Source organism: Micropterus salmoides, unplaced genomic scaffold, assembly GCF_014851395.1.
Source record: "Micropterus salmoides isolate LMB-PRFRI ecotype aquatic unplaced genomic scaffold, ASM1485139v1 Ms_hic_scaffold_1, whole genome shotgun sequence".
Taxonomy (NCBI): domain Eukaryota; kingdom Metazoa; phylum Chordata; class Actinopteri; order Centrarchiformes; family Centrarchidae; genus Micropterus; species Micropterus salmoides.
In genome coordinates this window covers 62127439-62152567 of record NW_024040040.1, presented here as the reverse complement: position 1 = coordinate 62152567, position 25129 = coordinate 62127439, and the positions used below count along the sequence as shown (strand labels likewise).

Below are 25129 nucleotides of genomic sequence, written 5' to 3'. Positions count from 1 at the left end.
TTCCAGGCTGCAGAGTGACGCTCACATCAGCATCAAGATTTCTGCACTGAGGACGTACACAGTAAGTGTAACGAGTATGTGAGTACAGAGAAATGTTTTTGTATCAGTGAAATAAGATGCTTATCCCAGTTTTACACCAGATTATTTTATTGCATTTTAAAGTTAGAATGCTGAAATCCTCGTCTGTCGCAGCTCATGATGCAACTTAGTTATTGTAAAGTTTTGTGAGTTAAGGATGAATGCAGTCGTATTTTCTGCCGCCCTGAAAATGTAATGAAAGCAAGTGTACCTAAATAGATGTTTGTTTTTACTTTTAAACAGGTGACTGAAAATTAGGCCCTTAACCCCCCCCCCCCATATATTTTACTTTGAAATTCACTCCAGTGGATGCCATGCATCAACAGCAAAAAAATTGTGAAATATAAAACACTAAGGCAGAATGTACCCTGCGGCGCATAACATCTGCAGGAGTGGACCGATGTATTTTCAGTCACAGAAAAAAATGTACAAGAAATATATAATTAAAATCCGGATTAAAGTATGTCTGACATCACATTTATTTAGTTTTCTGAGAATAAAAGTATTTATTACCTGAGATGCTGCTTTTCCGTTCGCTATTTTGAATTTATGTTGCAATATCTTCAAATGACGGAGATGTGACCAAAACCAAACCCAATTGTACACTTTGGGGGTCCACCACGTGGTGGTCGGGACATTATACTATAACCAAAAATCCATCCACTGTAGTGGACATCATCCATGAAAAGTGCTTAACACGAAGAAGAGAAATGAAGAATGAAGAGAAACGAAACAACTCCGGATGAAACAAATGCTTTATTTACTTTTTATAATCCGTGTTTCACAGCTGGATTACTGTGGACGGGTAAAAGTCTAATGTGGGGTTTTTGATGTTAAAGCAAGTTTTGAGTTCAAACCCTCTGACTTTAGGAAACAATTTTAAAACAAATCTAAAGTTTTCGTCACATTAGTGGAGGCAGAATAATGGCTTGGTTGCTCCGAACTAGAAACATTCAGATGTTTTGTTCACATCTTTGATCACTGGGTGTGAATGCTGCAAATACACAGACAGACAATACACAAACACACAAATATTAAAGGAGACTTATTAGGCTTCTTATCTATAATGTTACAATGTCAGATGTTCATCTTAAATGTGGCCAAAGCTCTACTCTTGGCTCTTAATAATGGCTCTGGTCTGTTCATTGTGCCACAGGTAGTGGTGTTCCTGCAGAGTTGTGGTAAAAAATTGGTAAAATAAATTGTAACAATGTAAAATATTTATAATTAAACTTGCAGACAGAAAAGATCCACAGTGAACCCTAAACTTTACAGCAACACATATGTTTGTTCCAAAATATTCTACCAAGTGTTAAATATTTTTTCTTTAAGTTGAAAAAAAATCACAGAAATCTGACACTGAATCACAGCAGGAGCGTTTTTCCTGTTTCCAAAATAAATCGGCTTATTTTAATTATTTGAAATATGAAGTGCCATTTATGTTTATGATCAGGATTTTTCTCACTTCACTTAAAAAATAAAATCAGCTGCTGTGGTGTCTGGTTGTATGGAGGCTCAAGTGTCCCAGTCGAGTAATTTAATGTCGACTTGTACATTTAAAAACAGTTTTATTAATTGTGCACTTAAATTATGCATTTATAAAGTGAGAAATAACAATAATACAATTTGAAGAGAAACATCAATTTACTAGGTTTAATTCAGAGGCTTCTTAATAGTCATGGAGAAGAAGTAGTAGTAGAAGAAGAAGACTCAGCAGCCACAGCAAGGCAATAAATAAATCATACAGGAAGAATTAGAGGTCACATGTTACTATTATAAATATCTGTACCATTTTTCATTTAGTCTATAGCAACATTACCTTCACTGTCTGTACCTCTGTGTGTATATTGTGTAGGCTGACTCCCTCCCCTCTCTCTCTCCTTACATCCCTCTCTCTCTCTCTCTCACCCCAACCGGTCGAGGCAGATGGCCGCCCACCCTGAGCCATGGTTCTGCTCGAGGTTTCTGCCTCTTAAAAGGAAGTTTTTCCTTGCCTCTGTCACCTAGTGCTGCTCTTGGTGGGAACTGTTGGGCTTCTGTAAATAGCATCATAGAGTACGGTCTAGACCTGCTCTTTTATGAAAAGCGCTGTGAGATAACTGTTGTTGTGATTTGGCGCTATATAAATAAAATTGAATTGAATTGAATGTTCAGCTTGGATTTAGAGAAACCCATTCATGCCATCTCACAAAAACAAGTTATTACGCTGGCTTTTTACGTAGCGAACAGATTTTGAAGCTCTGATTCCAGTTTATAACTCACTTAACAGCCTTTGGTCTAAAATAAATTTTTGTTTTCCTTTAATTTATATATTAGATATAATTAAAAAGTCTCAAATTACTTTAGTGGCTCTCTGCAGACTCCATACAGACAGACTGAAAGCTGCTGTGTTCAGATCAGACAGAAGACATGTCATCTTTCTGTCTGTCCTGTTTAACTCTCACACTGTCTCTGTCCATCTTCACCGTCCAGTCATCGTCTGCCTGTTTGTCCCATTGAGCTGCCTTTCTGTCCGTCCTCTGTTGCTCGTCCTCCGGTTGTTTTGTCTAAACACAAATCACTCATTATGAGAAAATCCAAGTTTTTTTTTTTATCATCCATTTCTGAGTTTCTTTCTCTAAATCAGTGAGTTTTACCTCGTTAATTTCCCAGTTTAATCTCAAAGACTATCCCAAGTTTTTGTTCTTGGAAATTTGTGTTTCTCTGAATGAATGGGTTTTATCTGGTGAAGTTACCACTATTATATAAGGGAATATCACGTTTTTTTACCGTAAATTTGTTAGTTTAATAATAAATGTTCCACTTTAATCAAAGAATATAAATATCTATATAAACTTCAGAAGACTTTAATCTTAATTATGTTTTATTTACAATGGCATTAACACAGCATGGTAGATCTGAGAGATTTCTTTCCTTTTATTTACCTGTTCAGATGTTTCAGGAATCTTCTGAGACCAGTTCCTGAAACATAACGGGGGATTTCTATTAAATATCTTTCAAACGGACAACTGTGGTGACATTTTAACAGGAAAAGTTTATCAGTGAACTTACGTGTAACCTTCAGCGTGTTGGCTGATGTCAAAACTTTCTTTGTCAGAATCCTCCTGGTGTTTCTGGGTCCTCTTGAACCTGAGATGGTTAAACACATGTTGATATATTTAACTTCCTTCATCCTGATCTAAAATCGTGTGTGCTGGTGCTGTCAGTATAGCTTCAGCTAGTATCTAATATCTCTATTAATTTGTTCCTTTAATTTAAACAATTATATTATTCTATTGTTCAAATATAATCTATTTTCATTATCGTTATTTTAAACAATTCACCTAATTATTATTTTATGGTATATTTCTGAGGTTTCTTTTTTACAACCTTTAATTCTGATTTTAGAGAAGAAAATAACTTCACGAGACGTATTTAATAATAGACTCTAAATTCTGAAAGTAAAAGTCAGAAACCTGATGGAAATCTGAGCAGCTGCGTCTAAAATCCACCCACACTCACACCTACAGGCAATTTAGAGTCACCAATTTAACCTGCATGTCTTTTGACGGTGGGAGAGACCCTACGCACACACGAGGAGAACACAGAAAGGCCTGGGACGACCAAGGTTCAAGCCAAAATAGCAGAAAGGTGAACACATAGTGCTCATGATGGGGAGCAGGAAGTGAACACTCAATAAACAAAAGAAAATGAAACCAGCAATTCTCAGATTCTTTTGTCCACTTTTGGAGCAGCGGTAACGATCTGTAAATGATCTGACATACCTATAAAAAAAAAATAATATTGCACACCTGTCACTTTTACTGGCCTGGTGTGGCTACATGTTTTGACAAATAAATGCAGGTCTCCATTAGAAGCCTGGTCTGGCTTTTACCGACGTTCTTTGGGTGAATAAAACGTCTTAAAGCCCACCGGGTCGCCTGCTAAGCTGCTTAGATAGTGTTAGTGCGTTAAATCCTCAACAATTCATCTGTTGATGATTCACAGTCTCACCCGATGATCAAGGCAACAGCAACAATACATCCCAGCATGCTCAGGCCCAACAGGACACCCAGAGCGATGACCACAGCCTGGTCGTCAGAGGCGGGGCTTTGAGGTTTCATTTCTAGGTCAAACTGAAGACCATCCCCAAACACTTTGACTAGCTCCGCCCTCACAGCATCTGATTGGCTCTGCAACTTCCTGATGGATAACAGAGGCATGGTTACGGACCTGAGAGTAACAGCTCCAACACGATTGATCGGATTTTTGACCTGTCGCATGACATATCTTATGACAGTTGAGAGATGTGAAGAAATGTTACCTGAAAACAAGTTTGACAAAGTGAGAATGTTTTCTTAAAATACAGATATATTATTTCATTGGTTGTTTAGTGATATGGTTAAAGACTTTTTCTTAAAAATTCATTCTTTGGATAAATACAGACTTTTATTTTGCTTACGTTTATGTTTATTTATGGAGCAGGGCTGCAGAGATTAAATGTAAGTTAACTATAATATAAGATATTTAAAATAGAAGTATGTTCAGACTGCTTTGCCTTAACTTTAAATGTGTCTCTGGCAAACCATATTAAAAATCTAACTCTTACTTTGTGACCTCTTCAGATGAAACGACCTCCCTTCCGTCGACACTGATGAAGCTGACCAAAGTCTTCACAGCCGCCCTCAGCGATCTGGACTCAGAGGCTCCTCCGTTATCGCTCCACACCTCGATGATGTCCACGGTCCAGCCCAGAGCCGAACCTAAAGACCTGAGAGTTAAAAAGGTTATATTACGCTTTAATATGACCACTTTAAAAATAACTATGAATTGATCATGAGCTAAACTCGGCTTACTTCTCCAGCTGTGGGACTTTCTTCTCCACAGCATTGGCAGGCTGGTTGAGGGAGATGACCACCATGTCAGTGCTGCTCGCACCTCCCTGGACCGCCACCTGGGGGCAGAAGAGCACTGTTGTGGGTGTGTAGGAATCGAATGCTTTTTACTCCTTAAGTTGTTTTTTTTTCATTACATGTAAAAAGTCATGAGAACAAAATTTATAGGAATGGTAAAATAAATTAAGATCACTAACATCTGCAGTTTATACAGATTTCTTAAGGACTAATTAATGGTTCATTATTGAGGGGAGGGCAGAAGAGGGTCTTTAATTTTTTTCTCACCCTTTATATCTATTTTATATCAGCATGAGAGTCGAGTGCACTCATTTAGATATAGAGTGGGTGAAATGTACCATTGTTAGGTGTTTTTTGAAATTGGGCACTTGTTAATTCCACTTTTATATACAGCTTAGTGTCTCACCATGACTTCAGCATGTCTTTCTGCAATTTCTTATTTTTGGTGAAAGTAATTTTACCAACTCAGTACTGTCACATTGTTTTGAGATATTGGAGCTGTTGCTGTTTCTTTGTTTGTTTGTTTTTTTAGTTTCTTTAATTCAGAAGAAAGAAAATGGCAACAACACTAAGAATCATAAGAAGAATCTCCTGGACGTTTTTCTCACTTTATAAAAATGTTTAAACATTTTTCCTCCGCCGCTGTGAACTACTCCACCCAGCCCTCCACACTCACCTCCACCTTGGTTGTAGCTTCAAGTCCTCGGGGGTCTGTGGCCTTCACCTCCACCTGAGCCTGCTGTCCAGCCAGACCCACTGCCGACACCACGTACACCAGACCTGAGGACGGCTCCACGTCGAAATAAGGACTGTCTGCTGAGAGACTGTAGACCAGCTGACCCTCCTCACCGACATCATGGTCTGAAGCCTATTTTAAGTAAATTAAATAATGCAATTCATTAAGGTCAGATGTTTGAAAAGTAAAGCTGTCAGCGCTATCTGGTGGACAAACTGTGTTGTGTAAGTAACATAACGTACAAAGCAGCAAGAGAACTTCACAAATACTTGATTAGAAAGTATTTTAGGGAATTTTAAAAGCTTCAACAATAACATCATTGTTCCTCAACACGAAAACAGAGATATTGTGGCTATATCTGTTATAAACATTTCAATTTTGGTTGTGAGTGTTTTACACTGAATGGTGTTATTTTGTGCATGTGAGTCCAATCTAAAGTTGTAAAGAATAAGAATAAGCCAGATCAGAAATCAGAGTAATATTCAAAACACTTGATGGGACTAACATACCGTATTCTCCACAGTTGACACAAAAGTTAACAGTAAATGGATTCAAATTGCTGAATTTATCCATCATGCTTTACTGAACTCAGCCTCTCTGGGCCTCCACTTCAGTTGTTGGAGATACAGACTCAAACCTTTGAACGTATGACTCATTTCTGTGCCGTTTCTCTCAGCTAGTGACTCAGTCGGAGAGTTTCTGTCATGAAAAGCTGTGAAATGTTGCAGTGAGCGTTCAGATAACACCGTGTCTGATCCAGATCCCTGCTGATGTGACGTGTTTTACTGCTGCTCACTGACACATTAACCACAACCCTCAGTGTAAAACAGCCGGCTCAGCGTTTTCAGTACAAAATACACAACTCCTGTTTATCGCTGCCACAGTAACAGTGCTGTAGAGCAACACATGTAGCCTCTGCCCTTATCTCATTCACTGTGGTTTTATTACAGTCTCCTGAAATGAGGATATTTTCCTGACAAATGGAAAGTGACAGAAGCTGGGTGTGTTTACCTTGACATGGATGACGGGGGTTTTATACGGAGCGATGCTGAGTACAGAGGCTTTATAAACCTCGCGGGAAAACCACGGAGACTCGTTTACGTCCTCGACCTGGACTCTGACCTGAGAGACAAGAAAATGGAAGCAGAGAACTTCTGTGAATCAGTTCGGACACCAGAGTTACACTTTTTGTGTGTTTACTGTTTTTTATCTTAGCAGAAAAACACACCAAATCCAGGATTATTTGGTGTAAGACAAATGTATGCAGAGCCAAAGTAAGTTCCAGTTACTCTACCTGTTCAAAGGAAAGAGCGCACTCTGACTTTTGTTATCATCCTTGCAGAGTAAACTGAACAGTGTGTCATGACGTTCACTCTATCTGTGTAGAGTGGGATGTTTTAAAACTTTAACGAACATCACTTCCCACAAGCCCCAGATCAGAGTTATAATTTATAAATTAGATATTGTCATACTGCAGAGATGTCACTTCATAGTATTAAGAAATCATCTTTGTTTGGTACCAGTCCCCTCAAAAATCACACCATAATCATTTCTGTTTTTCAATGAAAATAAGATTAATGGCGTAAAAATATTGTTTCCTTCAGTATGATATCATATATCAGTATAATATCATATATTTAGGTGGTGGCAATGGCTAAGACCCCTGCCTTTGGTGTGAGAGACCCGGGTTCAATTCCCCACTGTGACCCATCCACCATTGTGTCCCTGAGCAAGACACTTAACCCCTAGTTGCTCCAGAGGCGTGCAACCTCTGACATAAGAGTCGCTTTGGATAAAAGCGTCAGCTAAATGAATAAATGTAAATGTACTTTCACTTAAGTAAAGGATCTGAATCCCTTTTCCACTACTGGCAATAGCCTAGTGGATACTCACTAGAACATGTCTGAGAAAGTGGAATAACCCTCACAGAGACATATTCCCAGACTGTTTTTTAAATCACATGTTTATGTTTATTTTGACTATTAAAAACGTTTGTGAAAGGGTTGTGCAGGTATTTGAGCTCTGCAGGGATTTTCTAGCTGCTTCTTTTCTTCAATAATCACCTGAAATATTGTCTTTAGGACAAAGCTGTAAATACACTTTTAAAAAAAAACCCTAATATTTGTAAAGCAACAGATCATACCATTGCAATGGCTGACGTAGGGGGGGTCCTTGTGTCCACTGCCTCCACCTCCAGGATGTACCAGTCCTGCTCTTCTTTGTCCAGCTGTGCTCTGGTCAGGATGGCTCCGCTGGCGTCAACGGAGAACAGGTCAGTGTGTGTTTTCATCGTGTAGGCGACGTCATAAATGTCACTTCCTGAGGAGGCCCAGACGCTCCCCACAGTCACCCCCGCCGGCTGGTTCTCAGGTAGGCTGAAGTTGTAGGAGGAGCTCTTGAAGGCCACGCCCTCCACCAGACTGACCAGCCTCAGATTGACGACGAGACGGGCTGCAAGCAACACACATACATAAATAAACTACTTTTTATCGTGAGGAAACTGTTGTTCTGCAAGGTTTTCTTTTTGTTTGTTCTTCTAAACATGGTTAAAAAGGTCTTTCCTGGGAAAATCCTCTGGAATAGATGAAGTGATGAGCTTCTCATTTTAAGTTTGGTTGACACAAAAGTATTTTAGATGCAAAACGTGATCATCTTATAAAATAGGATCAATTATAGTTTTAACTACTGGAATAGTAAATAATATCTGCCACGTTTATTCTGTATTCTTTTATTTTTCTTTTATAACTTGCCTCTTTCTATTCCATATTTACATATTTCTACATTTATTTATGTTAACTGTATTTTTGTCTAAGTGTAGCACCTCATCACCAAAACAAATTTCTTGCACGTGTAAAATACTACTTGGCAATAAAGCTCCTTCAGATTCTAAAGTAGTTCAAATGAGCTGCAACAACACAGAAATGATGATTATGTGTTAATGCCATTCTGCATAATGAGTACTTTCATTTACATTTATTCATTTAGCTGATGCTTTTATCCAAAGCTACTTACAATTGCTATTCATGTCAGAGGTCACACGCCTCTGAAGCAGCTAGGGGTTAAGGGTCTTGCTCAGGGACACAATGGTGGATTTATGATACTTTAAGTATAATTTGCTGATAATACTACGAGTTACTGGAGTTTTATTTATTTAAAATGTAAGTTTTTACATGGTAATGTAATATTGTAAGTTTGATTTAAGTAACTTCCATCAATGCAAAATCATCATTTTAAGATCTTACAATACTAATTAAATAAATGATGATGGTGATTTGAACCTAGATAACATGCTAATTTACTAACATTGAGTAAAACCTTCTGGTGCAGTCAGACTGACCTGTGGAGTTCAGAGGAGGCTGGCCGTGGTCTTCAGCAATGGCTGTCTGCACCAGCACAGTGTCCTCTGTGACATCAGCAAGGTCAGAGGTCAAAGTCACGGCTCCGGTCTCACTGTTTACGGCCAAATATGGGGAACTTCCTGCAGAGAAACTACAAAAGCAGAGAGTGAAAGAACACATTTAACTTAAAATAAACTAGGAGATTACACACTCATGCTTTCAAGCAAAAACATGTTCGTGTTACATTAACCCTCTCTATAAACCTCTCTCACCCTCTGTGTTGTGTTTTTGGGAAAGTTTCATTCACAAAAATGTCACCTAATAATAAAAAGAAGACTTTCTCACTGCAGAGTTTCAAGTCCTGCTGTTGGAAATAAGCAGACAAAAAGATAATAACCTCAGCAATGTTAGAGGACCTATAGTTGTGCCAAATAATGCCAATTAAAATTAAGTTTATCTTATATAATGTCATATTTAAACTGCAAATCCATCCATTGCCGCTAAAGAACAAATCTGTTTGTATAAGTCAGTCTGAGGAAACAAACTGATGTGTACAGATAAATAATAAATTCTTAGAGACAGGAGTTTGTGCAGAAACAGTTTAAAAAGAAGGAATTTCACCAGGACTTAAAGCTAGGATGTGTTAAAAACACACCTTTTCTGAGTCCTTGAAATCTGCCACAGCAGACCCTGAGTTTGATTCCTTAGCTTGGTGTTAGCAGGTCGAGTCAGTGACATAACAGCTGAACTGACCTGTAGGTGATGAGCGAGTTGTTCCCCACGTCTCTGTCGGTGGCCGACAGCGTCAGCAGCAGCTTCCCTTTCTCTGCGTCTTTCAGTAGGATGCTGCTGACGTAGCTGCTGGAGCTGAACTCAGGTCTGTTGTCGTTGACGTCGATGATTCTCACTCTGATGGTGGTGATGTTCTGGTGCACGGGAGGCAGTTTAATAAAGAACTATTTTAGTAAGGGAGGTTTAGATTTGAATCTATGTTTGGATCAGTTTATTATAATTAATTACAATTTCAATTATTAAACTACACAAACTTCATCATCTATCGTCTACTTCTGCTGCTCCTTCATCATGCTGGTGAACGTTGTTACTGCCTTATATCTTATGAACTTATGAACTTAACTGTCTGTTGAACATAAGCTCAGTTCTGGTACTCTCAGTGTTAATCTACTTCCTCTTTTCATACTAATATATTTCTGTCATTTCAAAATGTGTTGGTTTTCAGTTTTAGACACTCATGTTTCGAAGTGAACCAATTCTTCCAAGCGCTGTTCAGCTTTTCAGTGTGATCTGATTACAAGTCTACATGTTGGGTGTAACTGAACCTTTTAGTGTTTTTCCTTCATAACTGGCTATTTAATTGCAGCATAATCTATAAGTTCAGTGTTTTTTCATTGCACAACATGGATCATGCAAAACTACAATGTTATACTTGCAATTCTGTAATTTCACACAAACAGAGTTTTGAAAAGATCTGTAAATGACTTGTACAACCAAATCTTGGGTTTCCATCAGTAAAACATTATTTCATCACAGTTTAGGTGTGTGTTAGCATTATTAGCATCATGTCTCTCCATCCTGCAGCTGTCTCTTACCTCTCTCTGTGGGCTGCCTTTGTCTGAGGCCTTAACGACCAGCTCGTAAGTGTCCTTGTTCTCCCGATCCAGAGAGCCAACAGCCAGCAACGTCCCGTCCTGCAACACAACACATGATCTCAGAGTCTGAGCACTGACAGCAAACAGACTTCCACAATCCTATCTCTTGACCTCACCTCTGTGAATCTGAAGAGTGGGTTAGGGGAGCTGAGGGAGACCGTGACCTCTCCGTTGGGGCCGAGGTCAGCGTCCGTGGGCACGATGGTGAAAATTTCTCCTGGATTTTCCTCAGAGTAATCGCCCTCAGGGAACTGTAGGAGGTCTGGTATAGCCGGGAACTGTGGGGCGTTGTCGTTGTAGTCCAGGACGGTGATGTTGAGCTGAGCTGTGGATCTCAAACCGTCAGTGACCTGATCCACCGCCACGACCTGAAACAGACATGATATTACCTGCTTTAGCTCTCTTCCAGGACCTTTTTATGGAGTTTGTTTCATAAAACAAAAAGTTAGCAGTTGGACAGGGTTTTTACAAGGTTGTTTTGGTTAATTAAACAGACTTTCAAATGTGTTTTGTATTTTATTAATAAAAAAAGAAAACTTGTGATGGGAATGGCCACACCCTCCCTCATCACACAAATACACAACACCTGATATGCTTCAATCCAATAAGCATTCAGCTTTATACAGCTTGGAGTTAGAAAGTATGTATAAAAATGATGATACGGTCAAAATACTCACTTGCCAAATAATAAAATGTTTTTAAAAAAGGTAAAAACCAGGAGACAGGAAACACAATCATGTTGTACCTGTAATACATAGCTGTCCTTTGTCTCTCTGTCCAAGGTGACGTCCTTCCTCAGCGAAACCACCCCTTGTTTGTTAATGTCAAAGGTATCGTTGGTGTAGAGGAAGTAACCATTGGAGAATCCACCCTGAAGATGAAGATAAGATCGACACATGTTAAATATTTCTGATGACTTTATAGTCATAGTTCATGTATCAGCACTGAAAAAGCTGCAGGTACTTATCTGAAGTACCATAAAATATTATCCGAGAAGTGACTGGAACAGTCTTAATAAATTACTATGACTGTAACGCAGTGGTGCCAAGGTCCAAACTTGAAGTCGGAGATTAAATTTAATCTCATTTTTGGTTTAATCTGATGCAAAGCCTTTAAATTCAAAGCTGCTTCTGTCATCATTTGGAGTTGTATGTTGATTTCCCTTTTTTTTTTTTTTTTTTTTAACTCTAGCATCTTTAGCATTTCATCTTGGTACAATGCCCTCACCACCAAACACAAAACAAAAGTCTCCCATAACTAATCAGGCCAGCAAAATAATTGATTCACAAAGACCCACTGGCCCGGAGGAACATGTAGGAGAAATATTAGATGTATGGTTTGAGCGTTTTAGGTTAGAAGTGTTAACTCCACTGCTACCGTTTAATAATCACAGAGCAAAATGTCCTGCAACTGCACTGACTGTGAACCAGAACAGCAGGTTTTTTAAAGTTACACATGAGAACACAACTACACACAAAGAATCTGAGCTTAGAACCAGCACAGAAGCAGGTGATTTAACTCACCTCATCCTTGTCAGTGACCTCCAGGGTCAGGATGGACGCACCGCTGGCCAGGTTCTCAGAGACGGCCACGTCATAGCTTTCCTTTCTGAACTCAGGTGGGTTGTTGTTCACGTCCTTCACCTTCACCACCACAGAGCTGTACCCAACCAGAGAGGGGGTCCCCGCATCAGAGGCCTGAACCATCAGGGTGTACATCTTCTCCTCACTGTAGTCCAGAGGCTGGACCAGCCGCAGAGTCCCGCTGGAAGAGTCCAACTCAAAAACAGCGGGGTCTGATGAGGGACTTTGCCGGAAAATACTGTAAGTAACTCTCCTGTTTGCTCCTTCGTCAGGGTCTACAGCTGATAAGACGAGAACACTTGTACCCACTGTCTCTGTTTCTAAGACTTCAACCTGATACTCAGCCTCCGAGAACTTGGGGACGTTATCGTTGATGTCGGACACTTGGACCAGCAGGGAGGCTGTGGCCGACCTGGCTGGTCGACCCTGGTCTTCAGCTACCACCAGCAGGTTGTACTCAGCCTTGGTCTCCCTATCAAGTGCACCAGCCACACTCACCATCCCAGAAACAGGATCAATAGAGAACCTCCCCTCTCCTCCTGTCAGAGAGTACCTGATCTCCTTGTTGAAGCTGCTGTCTTTGTCTGTAGCAGGAACAACAGTAACATTGACTCCTACCTCTGCGTCCTCTGGGACTGTCTTTGTGACAGAGCTGGGGGTAAAAACCGGGCTGTTATCGTTGATGTCAGTGACTCGAACCACCACGACTGCATTGTCACTGTTGACCCCGTCAGAGATGGAGATCGCCACAGAGTAGTTGTGTGGGGCCTCATCGTAGTCGAGCTTCACCTTGGTGGTGATTTCACCGGTGGAGGAGATGGCGAACTTGTCGGCTTCTGTATCAACTCGAAGAGTCACAGGCAGCTCAGCATCTGTAGCAAGGAAGTTAACCTGAACACAAAGAAGACGAGCAGGATTAAAAAATTATTTAACTAACTACTTACATGGAATTTGTGGAGATACAGAAGTTATTTATGTGCAATAATTCAAATTATACTTACCCTGAGAATGACATCTCCAGGATCCTGTTCTTCTTCTACGCTGCCACTGTAGACTTTTTGTAAAAACTGAGGCTTAGAGTTGCCAGGAGCGCGAATGTTCACCTGTGCTGAGGAAGAGCGGGATATGATGCCGCCTAGAGAAGAGGTGGAAAAGAACATCTTAATGACATATTGAGTGTGTTACCTTCTGTCTCTGCAGTTACAGGTAGGTGCATGTGTTTAGGACGAGCAGCTGGAACTGTTGACATGCTGACACTTTACCACAATCAGCTGTAGTTACCCCTATGTTAGTCTAGGGCTGGTTTGTACACAGGGCTTTTAACACTGCACCAAGGCCTCAGTATACTTCAAACAAACCAGGTTGAACTTTTTGTCTTTGTAGTCCTGATGGGATGAATCTTACAAATAGGTGTTGCAGTGCTCGGTTGATAATCACAAAGAGTAGTTATGTGAAAAGTTAGATTTATATTTGCACACCTCCGCAAACCTGACCGATCACTGTGTAAACTGCTGTGATTGCTGAATTGTCCCGATTCCACCATTGAAAAAGGGGTTTCCACATGCTGTTCAATGAAACAACCACCACTTCATCATTTTAGCCCAGGACTTTGTAACGTTTGTTTTATCACTCTGTAAATAGGATTAAAACATAAGTTGCCGCTGTGTCAAATCTCAACTAATCACTCACACTGAGTGTTCAAGAGGTTAAACCTGGATTTATTTGAAGCTTGTGTAAACAAAAAGTATAAATCAATGCTAACGGGAATTCTGGTATTTTATACATTTTGAGTACAAAAGGTTTTCCAGTTTATCACCTCAGCTGGCACCCGTGGAACAGGCTGCAATAGCTGCAACTTGTGGGCAAATGTGCCAGTCAAATATATGTCCATTAAAAGTGCTTGTTTTTGCCAACAACAGGTTGAGATTGTTATACTTTATTTATTATTTAGTAAGTGTAGGACAACATTATGATGAGTTGATGATCTACAGGAAGAAATTCCAAACTTTTGTACCTATTACAGTAGTCATTTATACCCCAAAATGTCAAAATAGGGTCTTTTATTTAACTAGCTCTCTATGGTCCAGGGCTACAAAATGTAAACGAAAAAACCCTTTTTGAACGATTCAATCAAAGTGGGGTAAAGTTGGAGCAAATAAAGCTATGTCCCTGAGATCATCAGACTGTATAAGGGCGTGATAACAATTTTATGATCACAAAGAATGTGATACTGCCAAATGTGTAGGCTTGACATGAATTCACTACCAACATACAGCAGTCCAACAAAAATATTCTGCCCCTTGATACAGAAACAGAACCAACTGTAATTTGAAAGATATTGATATTTACTGTAGGACTGGATTTCTGCTTTGTGCCACACACAAATAATCATTCTTGTGGATTAAACAGTTATGATTGTGCTGATTTGCTCTTTTACTATAACAGGCTGAATCATCACAATCAGGATAGATGATTCTTGAATTTCTGGCAAGCTGCATGTAGTGGTGGAAACTCAAAGAAATCAAGATCTACCATCTGTGGCTGTTACGTAGAGAGGGAACTCCAAAATCCTGTTTTCCACCAGAGGAATGGTTTTAGCCAGCGTGATATTTCCAGTGTCTTCGTCGATTGAGAAGTAGCCATCGTTGTTCCCAAAGTCAATAGAGTATTTGATCTGCCCATTCGCGTCAGCATCTGGATCTTCTGCCTTAACCTTTGAGATAAGTTATACAAATCTTCATCTTAATAGCAATTCTTAAAAAGTCAAATCAAAATGACATTGCAGCCAGTTCACAACATATAACATTGAACTCAGTGAGTTTTAAATGGAAGAAAAAAATAGAGACCTGAAATGGGACCTTGAGGAACTCCACAGCTTATTTATGTTGCAAATAATGACAACTTTTAAATGTAAACAAGGACTGTTCAAAATAATATAAGCTGAACTTTATTTTCATATAAATCTATTTCTATCAGAATCTCACATACAACTTTAACAGGGCCCCTGTATAAAACCATATTGTACTTCTATAGTACCTATGCTGCTGCTGTCACCTGCTTGACACTGGAAACAAAGATATGTGAATGGTAGATCAAATTAATGGACCTTATAAACACTGATTACATGATTTATATTGTAATCAGGACTATGTTGCTAGATTATTCAGATTCAGTACATACTCGAGTAACATTGAATATAATTGCTTTAATCACTCACCTGGACCAGCAACATTCCCACTGTTTGATCTGCAAACACCTTTCCCTCGTACTTGCTACTGGTAAATGCAGGACTGTTGTCATTCTCATCCAGAAGGGTCACACTGACTTGAGCCACTGTGACATGGTTGGGTGGATCCTTCTCTTTTGCTTCAATCTTTTAGTTAACAAAAGAAAACCATTTAAGTAAATTTTGAAGTATAAAGAGGTCCAGATACAACTGTTTGTTTCCCACAATTTCAAAGTAGTTGTAGACCTTTTAGTTTAGTGATAATCCTTTCAACTGTCTAATTTGTCCATCAGTGGTCATGAAACTGAGCCTCTAATTCCTTTCTCTTGTTAAGTCGCTCAGAGTAAGAGCAGCAGATAAAGAAAGAAAATAAAAACATTTATCTTTTGCTGAAATACTGTATATTAAAGGATAATTCTGGTGATATTTTTTCTTGTCAACAACGCCCATCAAAAGACCACAATGATCAAGGTATTCTACTAACAGGTATTGTTTGTGTACACAAAGCTTGATTTATCTTCCTCCTCTGCACCATAGAGCTCCATTGTTCTCCAAAAATGATTAAAAATCATTGATGACTATGTTTACCTCATGCACACTACTTTTTCACTATTATTCAGAATATGACAATATAGCACATTTGATGCAATCATGTAAACAGTGGAGTCAATTTTGGCCTTATTCCAGCTGTAACATTTTCTGATTCAAACATCTGGGATATGCCAATATTATTTGGGTTTTAGGAGCATTCTTTGGATATAGTGGATTTTCAATGTGTGTCTCAAAGGGCTTTTTACAGCAGTTTGCACCGCACGGCCTCTTGCCTGTTTAGGGTCAGCTCTGTGTGTTGTAAACAAACCACCCAGGCCACAGTTTGCAAAGCTGGGATGGACATGCACGCTCAAGAGAAAAGCTTACATTTCTGGTCGGAAGCAAATAATCACCTATTTTAAACATTATGAAAGACTTTGCCATAGCAAACTGGGAATTGCGGAATATTCATTTTCATTACCCATATAAACAGCTTCAGCCTTTTTCAGATTAAGGGCAAAAAACTGAATATTTTGTGCATGTTGAGGTTGTCAGTGAGCCACAGTGTTGCACTGATTGACAAGTTCCTTTATTAACATTTGTCTCAGTTCCACATATACTGTTCTGCTGCCCCAAATACTCATTAGAGTGCCATGTGGATGTGGATTAATCCACTGTTGAAAATAATCATCAACAAATGCACTATTCCCACCTGTTTGGGTTTGCTAAAAGCATCTTTTAAATGAAACTATATATTTGTTTTTAAAGATTTACATGCTAAATCCAAAATCTAGTTTACCTGAAATGTGATGCTTTCAGTTGTCTCTCTGTCCAGAGCCGTGGAGTTCTTCACTCTGACCGTCCCATCAGAAGTGATAGAGAAAGGAGCAGATACTGGAAGGATCTGCAAAGTCCCCATAAATCCTCCCTGGGAAAGATGATCATGTAAGATATTACTTAACAAATTATTTCTTCATTTTCCAAATGCGGTTTTCAGTAAAACTTACCTGGTCCAGGTCAGTGACAACGGCTTTGAACAGAACAGCATCAAGAGGAAAATTTTCCTGAAGTGTTAGAGAGTAGTTTGACTTGTCAAACTTTGGAGCATTATCATTCACATCCTCAACAGTGACTGACACCACAGCATCAGCCGTCTTCACACTGTCGTCTGCCTGGGCCGCCTGCAGGGAGAAAATGTTACAGATCATTCATTAAGACTCATTTGTTTTGTGATGTATTCTGTATATGAACAGTTTCACTTATTCTGCTTAAATCCAAATCCACGTGGTTTGTCAATCTCATATTTTATTTATATATTATGTCCATTGTTACTCACCTAGTCACCACAGCAAATTCCTTGTAAGTGTAACAACTACTTAGCAATAAAGCTTTTTCTGATTTGCATATTCTTACAGTGCATCAGTAAGTTTGTCTGATTATCCTCAACATGTGGAAATAAATTGACCAGAGGTCAGACTGCAACCATGAGTTACATCTGCATTAACAACAATCTGAATTATATTTTTGCAATGAGATGATTTGGTACAGTGGATGTTGTAAATTCATATTCAAGTTACACTTTTGTGAACTTTACAACACTGAATGAAAGCAAACCGAAGTCCACTGAAGGGCTAAGTTATCCTTATAGCTCATTTAGTTTCATACAGTTCTCCACTTTATGTTAATGAAAAACACAATACAGTGTTTTTGATTTGCTGTCACAGTCTTGGGTGGGTGGTATCAGCGTATCCTTAAGCTTTTGATGCTGCCAATCACAAAGAAACAAGACCAAATGTTGAGATGTGACCGGCCTTTGACGCTAATTATTGCTGATTTACATGCATTGATGCACTTGCATACTGTTGTATTTCCCAACATCGATGGACTTCAACTCTCTATTCACTGTCCTTACTACTTCTTCTGTCTATCAGGTGCTAATGCTACGTGACTCTTATAAATACCTGGGTAATATGATTGATGACTCCCTGACTTTTAAGCCACGTGTGCTGTACTTGGTGAAAAAGCTGAGGCTAAAACTGGGTAAAAAGAAGCTTGTTGCCGCCACCTCAGTTATGTACCTCCATGAATGATCACAAATTTAAATGTCAGTACCTTTATGCTGACAGAGATCACATTGCTGTTCATCTCCTCTCTGTCTATGGCAGTCACCACAGACACAACTCCAGTGTTGGAATTAATGTTGAAGTTTGTCTGATACTTGTCTGGAGACACTAAACAAACAAAGAGAATGTTAAATATTTAGTGTTTTTATTTAGTGCGATTTGCCTCAAAAGAGCTGAATTCAAAGCTTTTATTTCTTGTCATTTACCTGCACTGATACTGTAAGTTAGAGACACATTGATCCCAGTGTCTCCATCCTGAGCCCTTATCGCCTCTGGCTCTATGGTTCGAAAAGCCCCAATCTGAAATATATAACACACAAGGTTAATTTTACAAATCTGTAGATCAAATAAAAAAAATTAAAAAAAACACATCTACCTAAAATTGCACTTTCAGATAAAAACATACGGTATTGATAAAAACATAACAATTTAATGACAACTAACTGTGGTGAAATGCACCAAAACCTCAAAACCTTTCACTGTGTTTCTTTTTTTGCATAGATTCTTGGGGAAAAAATGTTGGTTGTCATTGTGACTCACCTCATTCTCCGAGATAAGAGCCTGGTACATGTTGTGGCTGAAATAGGGATTCAAATTATCAAAGTCCTCTACGTTAATTAACACAGCGGCCATGTCCTTTAACCCCCTTATCCTGTAGTGAACAATGGAACAGACAACGCAGATCAATCAAGCACTCATGTCCTTCACAGCTGGAAAACGTCAATCCAATTAGTCCCAATTAGACGCCTGCTCCTTTTACTGGCCTGGTGTGGCTGCATGTTTTTACAAGTAAAGGCAGGTCTCAATTAGACGCCTGGTCTTAGCGCATACAAATATGGACATGCTACACATCGTTAGTTCGGTTGGATTTTTCACACTTTAAACGTTCATTTTACGGAAACAATGAGCACCAAAGTATCATTCATTCAGATTTACCACGATGATATGGTTAACAAAAGAGACAAAAAAAACTTTGTGGTGATTCCCAACCTTTGAAGCGTTCTTAAAGTCAGAACATCTGTCCATTCCATGAGCAGATGTTGTGTGTAAATATTTTCACCCACCTTAGCCGTCACGTTGAAGTTGTACTCTTGGACTACATTGAAGTTCAGACGTCTCTTCAAAATAAGAGCCCCTGAGTTGGTCAACACAAAGTCCTCTGAAGTTGGCTCCTTATGAAAAAAAGTTACCGTCACATTCCTCACAGGATATTGTTCCTCATTATAACACTTGTGGAAGCTCAGAGTGGCAAAGGTGACTTTTTATTTTACTTTGTTTTTCCATTTTCCAGTCAAATTATCTAAAGTTTTTTAATCTGAACTGAATGATAGCAGATAGCAGCACAATGACGTTAGCAGTGTGATCAGTCATTTTTTACTTCTTTTTCTGTATGTTTATAGAATTTATAAAAGTCATTTTTTTCTTGTTGTTGTAAGAATCCGTTAGCGAGAGGCAAAAACACACCTTGACAAAATGAATAATTGTTTAAATAAAGTTATCTTAATTCAATCTAGTTATTGATTTAAATATAATTCTGTGTGTCTGTGTTGCATTTGCAGTAGTTCAGTTTGTTTGTGTTTCATGTATTTGTTGTGTTTTTCATTATTTGCAGAGTTTTGAGCTCTACAGAACCAGCCACCAAAGTCTGGTTTCTACAAAGATGCCAAAACAAAATCAGATTTTCTTGTACAAGAAGCCTCTTTTCTTCACTGTTACTCTCACTGCAATGAGCGGAAATATCTTAATATGTTATCATCATGGTTTGGTTTGACAGGATTTAGTTAATATATATAATCACCTGACTCCACTCTCAGCTTCCACAGTGTAGTGAGAAGCACCATGAATGGATAACCTTTAAAAGTTATCATTTTAACGTTACTTCAGGTGCTCTTTGTAAATACTTCAAGCTGTGCTGTAAATGGAAAGATTCATTGTCGTTTTTCAAGTACGGGTTCATCTAATTACCATTGAATATGTCACTAAGTTGTTTTCTATGGTGCTGTCTGCGTCCACAGCTGTCACTCGAAGAACTTCGCTGTCCACAGATTGTGTCTGAAAGAAGAAACGGTTGAGTGAACCCACAGCACATAAACAGCACAAACCAGAGTCACAAAATACTGACACCAAACAAGAATAGTATTCCGATGATTCTGCATATCAAGCCAGTGTACAATTTACATTTAAGTCTGATACAGATCATGCTGTGTGACAAAATCAAACGGCAAAGCACATTTTATGCAAATAACACCAAACATCGTGTTTTGGTCTTGACACATAAGACTCCTGTGGTAAATTACTGTTGAGTGATGAGAAAATAATTTCTTTAGGCTTCATCTGCAGGAATTTCACAAGAACCCATCCGATCTTTTTTTTTTTAACTGTTTCACTTTGGGAATAAATTTTAATCTCACTGACAAGTTAGCCAATCATCAGAACACATCTCTGTGTTTTTTTTTACAGGTTGTGTATCTTTTCAGTCTTAAGGACATATGAATATTTCTACCGCAGAGCCATCAGCTTCAACTTCCTGGCTGTATTGTCAATAAATTCATTTGTGAATATTCTCATTCTGTTGCTGTGGTCCCAGAATATGTCAGATGAGCTTATTTATGTAATAATAGAATTTTCTTATCATTTTTAACAGGGAGGGGATGGCCTAATGCACCCAATTACATTACATTGTCATATAATAAAAGGTTTATGAGCATTTAAGGGCACTTTTGCTCCAAGTTCTGCTCATTTCTGACCTGGCTGCTGCCACACTTTCCCTTCCCACACCCCATCTGCTGCAGAGAATATTATAGTTTCAAAACCAAACTGCAGAAGTGCCGGACTAAGAAAAAGGCACAATTACATACCTGTCTGCTTCTTCAGCACCAACAGACAGCACCATGGATTTATCAAAACACAGCACAGTTATATTTCAGAGCCACAGTCGAGGCCATAGATTGTACAAACCTCATTCAGATAAAGGATCACTGTGTCAGGCAGAACAGACTAACATTCAACTAAACAACCCATCTGCCCCTGCACTATCTGCTACTAGAGGATTGAGAGGGCGAAAGGCACACAAGCAGGATGAATTGTGGTAATTTTGCTATTAAGCAGGAGGGCATCCCTCCTCATTCCACTTAAATCACCTACTGATGCAGGGGGTCTACAACCCCTTACTCATGGGTTTTGGTGACTTACCTCAGAGACAGTCTTGCTGTAGGGGTTCTGTGTAAATTTCGGGCTGTGGTCATTGAGATCGTTGATTTTCAGCTTTCGAGTGTTATTGTACTGCAAAGGTAAAAACACACTTTGAAATATTTGGTTTCTTAATGTATTGTATACTGCAGCTTTTACATGTTACCCACCTTAATTGGGCCGTCACACATGACAGAGTAATACAAGGTGCTGTCAGTCTGTAAGACATGAACACAGGGAAAGTAAGGTCTGTTGGGACGACTTACAGGATTCAGTGCAAAACTAACACTGAAGATGAGTTCAATATAATTAAAGTATCTTTAAAGCTGGAGTTGATACCCTGCACCCTCCACTGCAGCTCAGCAAAGAAACTGTCCAGCAAAAGACAAAGAGAGAATTTTGCACTAAAAAGAATCTGGATACCCAGTAAGTGTTGAAGCCTCATATTAAAAGAATAGTGTGGATTTTGTCCACCATCACTTACATTAAATATCTTTAGCATGGAAAGGAAGATCAATTACAGCAACCAAAAACTTTTTCTATGACACATGGGCGTGTAAGTATTGCTTTAAGATAGATATAAAAACAAAAAGTGAACCTTTCCTTTAGTGCTACAAAAACACTTTTGTTAAGGTTTTTTGGGGTTAAATGTTTAACAAAGTAACACATCTTGTCTTGATATTTACCTTTAACCCACAATCCTTCTCTAACCTTAACGAATACCTATATTTACTTTTAAAAAACCTTATTCAAATAAATGAATGGGTAAACTAATGATAAAATGTAATAATGTTTTTATTTATGTTGATAGAAAACACAATCCAGGCGACAAAATGGATTTGTTGCACATGAACAGAATATAAACTTTCTTTCTAGGAGACGGGATTTCACTAACTCACATCTGCCAGTATGTCTGCGTCCAGAGGCGTCTTGGTGCGAACAGTTGCGTTGGTGTCTCCGAGTGTGAAGCTCAGCTCCAGAAACTCCAGGTGTTTGGGGAAGATGTAGGGCACCAGCTTCACACCACTTCCTTCTGTGATCCCTTTCACCACCTCCACATCCCCTGCAGCACCATGAGGGCATTGTGAGAAGGACTGGATAAACATGTCAGCTACGGCCACACAGCACAATTTCTCAGAAACAAATGGGTGGTAATGAAAATGTATCCTAAAGTTGTTTATTAATGATAGTAAAAAGGAATTGTTATTGGAGAATCTGGTCCTGGTATTAACCAGATGGTATGGTGTCACTCAGTGCTATTGTTTTGCACACAAAGCATCTTGCACACCAATAAAAGATGAAAAGCAGAGGGAAGAAATACAATTACATTAATCTGGTTGTGATCTACTGTTAAGCTACAAAAGAAAATAAAGGATGGCCCTGTGGTAAGAGGCCTGCAGGACAAATCTGATCCTGCGGCTACGGTTTTTGGCCGCAGGAAATAAAATCTAACTCTTTCCCTTATTGTGCTTCATCAGAACGGGTTTTTCAGAAATCTACTTCAAAATGCAAAATGACCCAGCTGCTGGATGAGGTGACTTTTTGCTATTTTAAATGAATGTTATATCTATCTTACCTGTATATCCTTCATCCACTGCACCCACATGTTGATTGCTACCTGCAACGCAATTTATGTCTGAAGTACCTTGAGGAACAGAAAAAATACAAGACTTCAAAGACTAATTAAGATGCATCACAAACTCTTAGATCTGCACTGGCCTGTGTGCACTACTGAACTTCAAAAAACTGTTTGTATGACGACCAAATGAAAGGACACACTCAAATGTGTTCCTGAAAGAAGAAGAACTGGAGTGAAACAGGTGTTACAGTGCATCCCACATTGACTTTTAAAAATCATGTCCAAAAAAATAGCAACAACTGTCTAATTTACTCTATAACTTCAGACAACCATCGCTACCAGACAATGCAGCCAGAATGTTGCTTTATTCAGCTTTATTCAATCTTTTCTCATGTAGAATACTGTTTTACAAACGGGTCACTTACAAATGCAATATAGAAATCTTACATGGGCTTACTTCACCCCCATTAAGTGAATATGTTAACCTGAAATCAACTAGTGGTGGCAGAACTGCAACCAGGGCCTCTTCCGGAGGAGAGTGTGTGGTACCTTACAAAGACGCACAACATTTGGTCAGACTGTATTGTTTGTTAACGGTACTGAGATCTGGAACAACTTACCACTGCATTCAAACTCATTTTAAATGATGGCTCAAAGCACACCAACTGTGTGATCACTAATTGAATCTGTACAGTGTGTGTGTGTGTTTATGAGAGTTGTGGGATCATATGGCTGGTTGTATTTTCCCACACTAGATGCAGCACTTTACTGCACTGAATAGCACTTAATTGCATAAACTTTAAACTGCATATCTTAATAACTTGCACTTTACAACATATTTACTTTACAATTTATATGTGATTTTATTGTGGTGGATTGTATTCTTTATATTGTTTGTTGTACTTTTCTTATATTGACCTCCGTAATGTAATGACCTGCCGGAGGCTACAGATGATAAATATTTATACTGAAATGTTCATTAATATGCCTTGTGCGTTTAAAATAAATAAATACAGTACATAGATTTTTATGTGTGGTGCTCACAACAACTACACTGGTTCAAAATGACAAACACAAGTTATTGTTTCAAGTCTGAAACAAAACTATTTAAAGTACATAAAAATATATTATGTGTATATATTAGTTTTTACCATTGTCAAATTATCTTAAATTCTCTTGTTGTCTTGATCAGCATAAATATAATAATGTGGTTGTGTCTCAGTATATTTAGCATTACACTTTACTGAAAACCATGTTTATTACATCATATTGTCTGAAATGCATTGAGTCATAGATTAATAATTATAAATATAACACTTGTAGGGTAGTGTTCTCTTTTTTACATATTGCACCTGACGTTGGACTTAAACTCAAAGAGAGGCAGGATTAAACTAATATGACAGCATAATTAAAGTTTTAAGCCAGCGTAGTTTAGTCTACGCAGATACAATGCAGACACAAGGTCAAGTCAAGCCACAGAGTATCTGTATCTATCTGTGTTTAGGACAAAAAAACGTGTCTTGGTACTGACACAATCAGCATTATAATATAAGAAAAAATCCAGGGCCCTCACACAGACAGGAAATAGTTCTAATTTTTCTTTCTGTTTACGGTTTTAAATCAAATCTGCGCCGCATTTGTCTTTTTCTAAACTCTAGGAAACATGTCCATTCTGGCTCCACTCACCTATTGGACTTCCCCTAACGACACACGCACAAATGGAGAAAACGAGAAGGAGGCAAATCCGAGTCAAACCAGCGGTGTCCATATTAGCTTGGTTGTCAAAACCTGCAAACCGACACTGAACTGATCACCTGAATCACAGATGTTAAAGAGGCGTCCACAGTTCATCTTGCCCTCCTTCCCAGCAATCCTGTTTTATGGCTGGTTGTAAAATGTTCAGTGGACTTTGCCAAAGAGCAGGGCCATGTTTCATTTCACCTGAAATGGTGTAACAAATCGTGTTTTAACTTCACATGAGGAGAAATTTTAGTGTTCAGAAGAGAGTTTTGACGTTTTGTGTTTTCCTTCAGTAGATTGTCACATCATTGCGAATGATTTTAAAATGTGTATTGTGTCTTTGAAACAGATTTTAATGTTAAAGGACTTAAATAAACTATTCAAATGTACACTAATATAGTGAACCTACTTACTGTTAATGAAATTATAAATATTAATATTCGGAAA

The 25129-nt window shown here is 38.7% G+C and overlaps 2 protein-coding genes across 4 annotated transcripts; both read right to left on the bottom strand.

Moving 5' to 3' along the window:
* Positions 1-815: 815 nt before the first annotated feature.
* Positions 816-18816, bottom strand: LOC119897805 (protocadherin Fat 1). Of its 3 annotated transcripts, none has more exons than XR_005443450.1 (24): positions 18715-18816; positions 18381-18474; positions 18164-18282; positions 17059-17232; positions 16851-16979; positions 15512-15667; positions 14827-15007; positions 13296-13429; positions 12235-13185; positions 11457-11582; positions 10828-11079; positions 10652-10750; positions 9798-9970; positions 9044-9195; positions 7850-8157; positions 6718-6828; positions 5647-5838; positions 4914-5011; positions 4667-4828; positions 4072-4260; positions 3130-3207; positions 3003-3039; positions 2420-2624; positions 816-1072 (listed from the first exon to the last, which is right to left on the bottom strand). XR_005443450.1 is itself a non-coding variant. In XM_038711786.1 (24 exons), the coding sequence occupies exons 1-24, from the start codon at positions 18805-18807 to the stop codon at positions 1022-1024; spliced, it is 4161 nt and encodes a 1386-aa protein (XP_038567714.1). In that variant the 5' UTR covers positions 18808-18816; the 3' UTR covers positions 816-1021. The 3 variants fall into 3 exon arrangements, 2 of the variants coding, with proteins under 2 accessions (XP_038567714.1, XP_038567721.1); XM_038711786.1 differs by having other exon boundaries at positions 2523-2624; XM_038711793.1 differs by lacking the exon at positions 2420-2624.
* Positions 18817-19074: 258 nt separating this feature from the next.
* Positions 19075-24735, bottom strand: LOC119898468 (protocadherin beta-9-like). The gene is made up of 7 exons (XM_038712642.1): positions 24629-24735; positions 22940-23008; positions 22263-22426; positions 21534-21581; positions 21367-21456; positions 20140-20226; positions 19075-19346 (listed from the first exon to the last, which is right to left on the bottom strand). Exons 1-7 carry the CDS (start codon positions 24708-24710, stop codon positions 19107-19109), a joined length of 780 nt encoding a protein of 259 aa, XP_038568570.1. The 5' UTR covers positions 24711-24735; the 3' UTR covers positions 19075-19106.
* Positions 24736-25129: the final 394 nt, after the last annotated feature.

What these genes read in the sequence shown, in the direction of transcription:
- LOC119897805 (XM_038711786.1), bottom strand. Translation starts at nt 18,807, where the DNA reads ATGGCCGCTGTGTTAATTAACGTAGAGGACTTTGATAATTTGAATCCC. An exon ending in AGGTCACTGACAAGGATGAG is followed by an intron (nt 11,583 to 12,234) that starts GTGAGTTAAATC and finishes CTTCATCTTCAG; the next exon opens with GGTGGATTCTCCAATGGTTA. An exon ending in CTACGTCAGCCATTGCAATG is followed by an intron (nt 6,829 to 7,849) that starts GTATGATCTGTT and finishes CTTGTCTCTCAG; the next exon opens with GTCAGAGTCCAGGTCGAGGA.
- LOC119898468 (XM_038712642.1), bottom strand. Translation starts at nt 24,710, where the DNA reads ATGGACACCGCTGGTTTGACTCGGATTTGCCTCCTTCTCGTTTTCTCC. An exon ending in TGTGTGACGGCCCAATTAAG is followed by an intron (nt 21,457 to 21,533) that starts GTGGGTAACATG and finishes TTACCTTTGCAG; the next exon opens with TACAATAACACTCGAAAGCT. An exon ending in ACTTAGTGACATATTCAATG is followed by an intron (nt 19,347 to 20,139) that starts GTAATTAGATGA and finishes TTTTTTCATAAG; the next exon opens with GAGCCAACTTCAGAGGACTT.